Source organism: Chaetodon trifascialis, chromosome 11, assembly GCF_039877785.1.
Source record: "Chaetodon trifascialis isolate fChaTrf1 chromosome 11, fChaTrf1.hap1, whole genome shotgun sequence".
Lineage (NCBI taxonomy): Eukaryota > Metazoa > Chordata > Actinopteri > Chaetodontiformes > Chaetodontidae > Chaetodon > Chaetodon trifascialis.
This window is the reverse complement of record NC_092066.1, coordinates 5,481,661-5,491,465: the sequence shown is the minus strand read 5'-3', so window position 1 is coordinate 5,491,465 and position 9,805 is coordinate 5,481,661. Positions and strand designations below refer to the sequence as shown.

General features: G+C 42.0%; 1 protein-coding gene across 1 annotated transcript in view; it reads right to left on the bottom strand.

Annotated features, from left to right (window-relative positions):
• Nucleotides 1–2,056: 2,056 nt before the first annotated feature.
• LOC139339460 (zinc finger protein GLIS1) overlaps nt 2,057–9,805 on the bottom strand; it is a 43,996-nt gene continuing 36,247 nt past the window's right edge. The window contains exons 7-9 of the mRNA XM_070975082.1: nt 5,285–5,400; nt 5,075–5,173; nt 2,057–4,404 (exon numbers count right to left, since the gene is read on the bottom strand). Coding sequence (XP_070831183.1) covers nt 4,262–4,404; nt 5,075–5,173; nt 5,285–5,400 — 358 coding nt within the window. The 3' untranslated portion in view covers nt 2,057–4,261. The remainder of the gene's footprint in view (nt 4,405–5,074; nt 5,174–5,284; nt 5,401–9,805) is intronic.

Genomic DNA, 9,805 nt, shown 5'->3' with positions numbered 1-9,805 from the left:
AGGAGTATAAGCAACACTCATTGTTTCCATTGCTCTGTTAAAGAACTAATTCATGCTTAAAATAACTCATGTTTTTACATATAGTTTTATGAAATACACATATAGGCTAATGCATATTTCTCACTGTCAGGGCCTCTGCTGACAGTGTTATGATAGAAGATGAGACATCAGCTGAAACACTGTGAGATCTTTTGAGTCACACAGCTATGACTGCTCGTGGTTGAACATGTCAACAACACCATGTCATCTGCTTTAAATGCTGCTGCTCCACTGAACAGAGGTCGACTGACAGAACCTCCCCATCATTACACAATAACACTGTTAATGAGACTAAGAGAATCTGTCCAGCAGCTGGAAGGAAATGGAGGAAAACTTGGCTCACAGTTCACTGTAAAATATACAAAGAAGCCATGACCATCTATAACAAAGCAATACATCTGGCAAGAAAGGATTTGTACAGAGAGTCTTGGCAGCTCTAGATTATTATTCTCTTAGTCCATTAAGCCACAAAGCTCTGGAACATGCTCCCTATAGATATCTGGGAAGTCAGCTCGTGAAATATTTGTATAAGAAAGCTTCACTTTAGCCTTTAACTAGTTATGACTTCCTGATACAGGCCTGAAGCTTCAGGCTTTGCCCCACACTCATGCACTGCTGCACTGCTTTTAATATGCTGTATTTGACTTGATTGTGTGCATTCTATGCAATCTATTTTAATTTTATTGCTATCATTCAGTGGTTATGCTATACATTGTCTTATTCTGTCTTAATGTTACTATTATATTATTATTATTATTATTATTATTATTATTATTATTATTATTATTATTATTATTATTGCTTTTACCATATGAAGCCAGCAGAGCCTTCAGGTCTTCTGGAAGTGGACTTTTAATAGTACCCAAAGCTAGAACAAAAACACATGGTGAGGCATTTCATTACTATGGAATAGCCTGCCTGAAGATCTGAGGGCAACATGTAATATTAAATTTTTAATTTAATCAATTTTATTTTATTTTATTTCATTTTATTTTACTTATTTTATTCTATCTATCTATCTATCTATCTATCTATCTATCTATCTATCTATCTATCTATCTATCTATCTATCTATCTATCTATCTATCTATCTGTTGTTCAATTTTATTTCTAGTTATTTTTTATTTATTTTCATTTATTTTTTATTGTTTTAATATTGGCTGCACGGTGGCGCAGCAGGTAGTGCGCGTGCCTCACAGCACGAAGGTTGCCGGTTCGATCCCCGGGTCAGGCGGGGCCTTTCTGTGTGAAGTTTGCATGTTCTTCCCGTGCATGCGTGGGTTCTCTCCGGGTACTCCGGCTTCCTCCCACAGACCAAAAACATGCTCATTAGGTTAATTGATGACTCTAAATTGTCCGTAGGTGTGAGTGTGAGTGTGAATGGTTGTTTGTCCTTGAATGTGGCCCTGCAATCGGCTGGCGACCGGTTCAGGGTGTACCCCGCCTCTCGCCCATTGTAGCTGGGATAGGCTCCAGCCCCCCGCAACCCCGAAAGGGATAGGCGGTATAGATAATGGATGGATGGATGGATGTTTTAATATTTTTATTTCAAAATGGCGTTTCCTCAGTATTTAGTTCATCATCATGATGTAATGTGAGTGTCGATTGTGTGAGTTTGCGTGATCTTATGAGTATGTGTGGGCGGGGTAGAGGTGGGGGGGGTCTTTATTTTCTTTATCTTTGATTGTAAAGCACTTTGTGCTACATTTCAATTCTGTATGAAAAGTGCTATACAAATAAATTATTATTATTATTAATATTATTATTATGATTATCAAGTGGGTTGTTTTGTTCGGAAGGTGTGACCAGTAGATGGCAGCATTAACCAGCCCTCAACAGGCTCAAAACATGAGCACAGATTTAAAAGCTTTCCAATGAGCTGAAATGATCATTTGAATAATTGCTAAGTTAATTGACAAGAGGATTATTTTGACAATCAGTTGTCACATTTCACACAAAACTTCCAAACATTGACAGATTCCAGCCTCTAAAATAACAAACACAATCATATACAAACAGTTTTTTTATTATTTAGATATAAAAGACCGGTGCATTTTTATACAGTCTATATACACTGTTCAATGACAACAATAAGAAGTCTCTGAATTGCTACAAAATCAGTGTAAACATTTTCTGGTTGGTCATTTTCTGAAAGTCTCTGTGAGGAGACAGAAAAGAGTGCAGAGAACTTACTGTAAACAATGCACGCCTCCCTCTCGCTGAATATAACACTGATAGAAACTATAAAACACACATGTAAAGGCACTGTGCAGAAGCAACAGAGGAAACAATATAAAAAAAAAGGAGATTATGCTGCTGTCTTGATCGCTGTTTGATTACACATATTGAAACTATCTGCTGGCACCTCTCAGTCCATGACAGGAAGACTCACAGACGACAGGTTTTAGTGCAGTTCTTTGTGTTCTGTGTGTCAGTTTATCGGCCTCAGGAGCCATCCACACTCATCCACTCTGACTGGATGTATATTATATTTACATACAGTCGTTCAGACGCTCGTTTGGAGCACCACCGTGGTTTCCTGCACCCTCCAGGCTCATGCAGTTCCCTTTGTTTAGCTGAGAATTGTAAATTAACAAGCGGTTGGAGGTTTCTCAATGACACTTTGGTTACAAGGTAATTTGGCTGCTGACAAACACACAGCAACTTTAAAGCTATGGTGGGACATCTGAGCATATGCTTTTTGTTTTTTTGCAGAGTTAAATGAGAAGACAGACATCACTCCATCAGCCAGGCTCACGGCTTTCATCAGTGATTGTGTTTTATTCTATCTCCCTGCACTGGAAAGTTCCCTGCTCTAAAGTGCTATACAACAAGTTGTTGTTCTTTATTATTATCACGTCTGCACAGTAAATATGACGCTACAGCGAGCAGCCAATTAGCTCAGCTTTGCACTGTCCAAAGGTAACAAAATCTGCCTGCCTGTATCTCTAGTCCACTAATTAACAAGTTATATCTTGTTTGTTCAACCTGCAGAAAAACTGTAGTGTAAAAATGACAAGTTATTGTCTAACAGCGGTTTATGAGGTGGTGTATTTCTTGCTGGGTGCAGTTACTTCCTGGAGTCATCATGGTCAAGAGTCCGCTCATAACCATCTATTCATCCACCGCTCATTCCCGGCCAATGCAGCAACTTCCTTTTTTGGAATTTCCCCTCACGGGACAAATAAAGGAATATTGAATTGAATTGAATAAACTTCCATAGTTCTGGTACAAATTAGACAAACGAGATATAATGTGCCCACAGTTTCAGGTAGGAGGATTTTGTTACTTTAGACAGAGCCAGGCTAGCTGTTTCCCTCTGTTTCCAGTCTTTGTGCTAAGCTAACTGTCTCTCGACTGTAGCTACATTCTCAGGGTACATACATGTGAGTGTTATCGCCCTCCTCATCTAACTAAAGAAAACAATAAGCAACATCTCTAAAAATGTTGAACTGTTCCTTGCTCTACTGCTCTGACTGTGAAATGCAACTCGCCATCTATTACAGCATAATGGTTCCCAACCGGTTTGGCTTTCGACGCCTTAAAATTATGCTACTTGCTCAAAGAAGAAAAAAACTAATCAGTATTTCATAGAAAACAGCAACACTTAGAGAAAAGCCAAAGAAGAATTAGTATAATTTGTGAAGCAGAACTATGTTGTTTTGTTCTTTGGTATCTTCTCAGTCATCTCGCAGCTCTAACAGATTCATTCATCGTGCTTCGATTGGGAACCGCTCTGACAAATGTTGTTGGTTTAACATTTCCTGGAGGCGAAGCTGCTGTGGAGGCAGAATTAAACTCACTGGTTGAGTTTAATGACAGTGGCAGCGCCGGAGAGCCAGCTATCTGACTTTCTGAATAGATCGGACCGCAAATAAAGCTCAGAGCTCCTTCTATCCAGATCACAAATGCTGTGGTCATCTCGGAATAAAAAAGTCACTGCTATTTACATTCATAATTTGACCAGATTTCCTCTTTGGCTGTTCATGTTTGCCAGTTTGCCCGAAGCTCTGCCTCATGTCAGTTTTGTACTTCGGTTTGTACTGTTAAAACTCCCGTTGACTTCACATCTGTTAAGAACAAGAGCAATTCTGTCAACTTCAGTCTTGAATGTACAGTATGTTGTTGTTTTGATTGTCTGCTGTTGCTCATCGCACTTGCTGCATTTTGTCCCCAGGAAGACAAAATGATTCTGATTCAGTTTTTTGCTTCTGGACGGCCATCATGAGTCCAGATAGATGGAGTAGATCTGGTTGAGGCAGCGGTCGACGCCTCCTGCCTGGAAGAGGAAGCTGTCATCGGAGCAGGGAGACATGGAGTAACCGCCCCCCGCCTGGCCCTGCAGGTCCTGCAACAAGTCAAATCCTGAGAGGACAAAAAACAGACAGTTAACATATTATTTCAAAGCTGCCCCTTTATTTTCATGTGAACGACAGTGGGCCTGCAGTTATTCTTATAATTAATGTTTAATCACCATAATCAGTTAACTGCCTAACCCTGTGTTGTCTTAATATAATAGCTTCCAGAATGGTTGTTGCACAATCAGTGATTCAGTCTTTCCATTTTTGGTTTGCAACCAGGTGACATTAGTTTCAGTTAAAAACAGTCAGGCACACAGTGCTGATTTATGCTGATTCTGTGTCACACAAAGCATGAATAAAGCCAGTCAAGTTAACAAAATGGACGATGGAAACGCCTGGAATCATAGTGAGGAGACGCGCTGATGGTTATATGGTGATAGAGGAGCATATTTTCAGACAGTTTCTCTCATGTTTCACATGAAAAATGACAAAGAGTTGTTTCAAGAAAGAAAGAGAGCGCCAGAGAGAGCACTTGCTCAAACCCTGGCTCCTCTCTCACCTCTGCACAGCTGGCCAATCACAGCGTGAAGTGGGCGTGAATGTCAGATTGCTGGGATCGGAGGGTTATTGTTGCATTTGTTAGACACAGACGCCCAGTTCAGATTTCAGAGACTTCGACCAGACAACCTGCACTATGACTGGAGCACATGGACGTCTTCTCTCTTCTGTCTTACCTGCAGAGTGAGAGGCTGCAGGGTTTGTGAAGTAACTGGCTGGTTCAAAGCCGCCGTCGCTGACTGGCTGACCTGCCTTTCCTCCTCCATACACACATCCTGAGAGAACCACAGAGGAAATGATGAATGTCACGAACAACCAAAACAGGCAGAATACTGACTTAGTGAGGACGACGATGCCGACACGTGTTCAGTAAACTCTGTCGGTACCTTGCTGCTGGGAGAATACTTGTTGGTGGCTGTAGGTTTTGTGGTAGCCCTCCATCTGGACGTCCGCTCTGTCTGACGAGGAGCTCACTGGGCTGAACACTGACACTGGTCTGTTCCTGTTGGCAGGATAATAACAATTAGCAGAAACATAAATGATGATTTGAATTGACAGGAAATGGACTTAACAACATGTTTGTCCACCCTAGCATAAGCTACTAACGTTAGCATGTTAAGCTAACTAGCTTAGTTAGAAAACTAACTCGAAGGCCGGCTGCATTTGATACTACATCATTTCATGGCTTTACAGGTTACTTTTGAAACTGTTAATGGAGGCCAGTTCATTGTGTGCTGACAGAGTGAGTTAGCATTAGCGGCTCAGTCCGTCTTGGATTTGGGAAAGTTTACACTACGGCAACCTCAGCCAAACTCATCATTTGGCAGGATTCTCCTTTTAAAATGAATCAGCTTGAAACATTAAAATGTCAGCTGCAGATAGCGTTGATCCAGCTTCAGATGCTAACATTAGCTTATTTGGGTAGCTAGCCACTGTCACTCGGTCCCAGTCCTCCACTTTGCTCTTGGTCCCTGTCTACAGCACCTCTTTGCTTTCCCAGACTCTGTGTCCTCCATCAACTCCTCAGACCAACCATCCTCCAGCTGTCCACTAGATGTCCTCAGACATTCCTCCCCTTTCATCACCTGACTGCCCCACCCATCCAAACACCTGTTTCCACCTCCCATCAGCCTGCAGTCAGTTCCAAATCCACTTCCTTTGTTCCTCTTGCAGTGCCTTCATTCCTGTTACCTGTGCCCTGGATCCCTATCACCTGTACCTACCTGCCTGCCTCATGGATAAGATGAGATTTGAATCTGATCTCTGTTAATAAATCACTGATCTACAACAGCTCGACCTCCATTGTCTGCATCTGGGTCCTACTCCAGTTGTCCCGCTCCCACCAGTCGTGACAGATACAGCTAATAAAACCTTCTAGCCCCAGTTGTAATTCCAGCTGCCAAAATGGTCCTGAGCTGGAAACAAGACGATGCTTTACTGTACCTCTATCTGAAATCTGCTAATGTAATCGTGAACCGCAGGCATGCCATGTGAGTACAGAAAGCTTAGGACATAGGAACAGTCACTAAGGACAGGGGCAGGGTAGCTGTGTCTCCTCATTTCCACTATTGGTGCTAAGCTAAGCTAACCAGCTGCTGGCTGTAACTTAATGTTTACCATTACAGTATTGAGGGAGTTATCAATCATCTCATGAAACTCTTGGAAAGTACACAAATTCCTCTAAAGTCCATTTAAGACCAAACACGGCTCCATTAAAACTGACAGATTCGGTAATTTAACTTTCAAAGTAACAGCTTTTTTTAAAGTGGATGAAAGACAAAGAAAGCTCCTCAATGACTGACAAGTGACTGACACAGCCCGCTTTTTTAATTTTATTTTTTTGTTTTTCACTTTCCTCAAGTTGGCTTAAACCTCACGCCTGCTGATCTGTTTAAAGTTTCTGTCACATAGAGATGACTTCAGCCTTTCTTAAGCCTTATTAACCTCACCGCAGATTTCTTAGCCAAGAGCACTTATGGTAAAATGATGTTAGTCTCATGACCAAAATATTAGTAATGTGACAGCTGACCAGAAGATCGTACAAATCAAAACAACACTTTCTTTCTACAACTATGTTTTTCAGACACACTTACTGCTTTTAAGGTGATTCCTATAATGTTTCCTTTCAGTTAAATGAATAAGATGTTGAATTTAAGGGGCAAATCACTAATCTAATCCAATCCAATCCCAAACTACTGCAGGTATAGTTACTAGAAAACTAGGTTTCACTAAAGCTTAACACAAATCAAACCCGGACCAATTCATTTATGCTGAAAACCATTAGCTGGCAGCAGCTGTGCTATCATGTAAATACTTAAACTCGTGTACAAACAGTACAGTTTATATAAGGAAGCGTTTCCACCTCGGGGGGGGTAATGTAGGCGGGCTTTGTGTGGAGCTGTATCCATCGCTACGCTGCAAGAATGTGCTGACTGTGCACAAACACTCTGACTCAACATGGAAACGAGTGAGTCAGTGGAGCCAAGTCGACAAGAAGAAAGGCAGCCGAATATCTCTCCAAGGAGATACGCAGCTGAAACCCCCCCAATATGGTATTTGAACCCCCCCCTCCCCTCGTCCTTCAAAGAGCTCGCTCTCAGCATTTCATGTGGCCTGAGAACTCTCCAGGATGATGTACTGTAGCATATTGGTCCCCAGAGAGCCAAATGGCCTTGGTTTCTGCTGGAATGGTTTTAGTGGGCTTCATAAACAAGTCAGGCCTTGTCAGAGATACTGATGGCTGCTGGCCCAAGCGCCCTCTATATTCGCATCTGACCAGCTATAAAAAAGGAAATGTTTGGAGATATCTTTACATATCTATCATTTATCATCCCCAGGTCTCTTTATTACCCATTTCCCATGTCAAATGCTTTTACATTTAATTTAACAGTCTACGCTTTCAGTGGAGAAACACAATAAAAGCCAAAATTAATCAGAGAGACTTTTTGAAACCCAAACTGATATAACTTACAGATGGCTGTGGCTTCCCAAGGTAATAAAGACCAGGCTTTGTATAGGATTATGTAAACAAAGTGGGCTTTGATATAGTACGACTGTTGAAGCGAATGTGCCGCGATGACTCCGAGCCCCAAGAATTCAACACTTCTCTGGATTCCCCTCGGTGGCCCCAGAACCATCAGAGCTGACCTTAACTATAAACAACCGCGTCTGTTCCACGGCTTACATTCTTGCGACGCTGCAACAACATAGCTCAGATGTCTGAGCCGTGCCGTGCGCGGCCCTGCTGGGCCGATCTGTCGTTCTGCGGCCGGTGTGCCCAAACTTCTCAGATGCACGAGCTTAACAGTGAGCCCACGCCTGAGGGAGCGGCTGTCAGCACGACCTCAGGAAACTGTTTCTCTGATCATATTTTACCGGCTAAACCCCTTCATCACTCACTTTTTTTCCTCTTTCTAACTAACTACAGCCAGCCACCCTCCTCATATCTGGAATGAGAAGAATCCTGCTTGCAGAATTCAAGCTCTTATGTTTATATGCACATTATGCTGTACTATATGCAACCCCTGCTGTAATCCGCAGCTGCTTTTTGATGGCAGCCCACTTTGACGGGATCAGAGGGGGGATGAGTAGGTTTACCAAAGGTGCCAGCGTGAGCACCCAAACTGATCTGTTTTCAGTTTTGGCAGACGAAGGCTGCTGGAGCATTTCTGAGATATAGATTTACTGGATCACAGAGGGTCATGTTGAATATACAGTACTGTGTGTAACACAGATGGAGATTTAATGTGATCTAAGTGCTACCAATCAAATACTTAGAGAAACTAGAGTAGACTTATTGCATGTTAGAGATACAGTAAATGCAAAAATGTGTGGACATGTCAAACATTTCAGTTAAACCAGCTATTTGGATCCGGTGTCACTCAGAGCTTCTGCAAAGTAAACTTCATTACGTCTCTTTCCTTCAAATTGTATAATAAGGTTTCTGTGTGAGAGCCATCCTGGTTAGTGCGCCTGTATCTGATGGACACGCTGCTCCAAAGGGCCAATCCAGCTCTCCACCCACCTTCAACCACAAAACACACAAACGCTGCACATCACAAATACCCGCTGATGGACAAGCCTTAGCGCGGGCCCCTGAATCCCTCAAGTATTAAATAATTAAAAGAAGTCAAAATGGGTCCTCTCAGCCAGAGTAAATACACGCCTGGCTATGAGGTCAGAGCTTGATGCCGGCTGTGCCGTGAAGCAAAGATAATTTACTTTCACGTGTTTAACGTCTCGCTAAGTCATTTGGGGGAAAAACAAGTGCTTGTCTGGTATTGGCTTTGGCAGGCCGTCGCGTACTGCGGGCACCAGTGGGATTCTATGACATCCTCAGTCTCTATAAAGAGACGTCAATGGACAGATTGTGCATAGCTTCATGGAAGCTCTGGCTGCAAAGTTTGAGGCGATGGAGGCTGAGAGATGCTGAATTTAGGCAAGTACAGTTACATGTCCTCAAACACTCAGACACCGAAACTCTCACATTAAACTCTTAATTAAATGAATTTTGGTTTATTAAATCACAGATTTCCTTTGTGGACTTTGACTTGCTTAGTTTTACACCTAAACATGATCCAGTCAAGTCAAGAAATCCAGGTGAAATCCTGCAACAGGTGACAGAAGTGAAGCAAAATTGAGTACTTTCAAGAGCATTCATCACTGTCATTTATTTTGCTCCAGTTTTTGAGGCTTTTTGAGGCTTGTTTGAGGTCCAAACACAATTTAGCAACAATATAATGGAGTTTTATTACTAGCACTGCAGTAACTTCTTGGGGTTTGGACTTGTGCTTAGAAAGGAAAAACCCATCTTAACACATCCGCTGAGACCTAAACACATGAAAATACTTCTCAAACGTAGGTACAATGTGTGCAACTTGTATCCCTTTTTAACTTTAAGGAGTTTA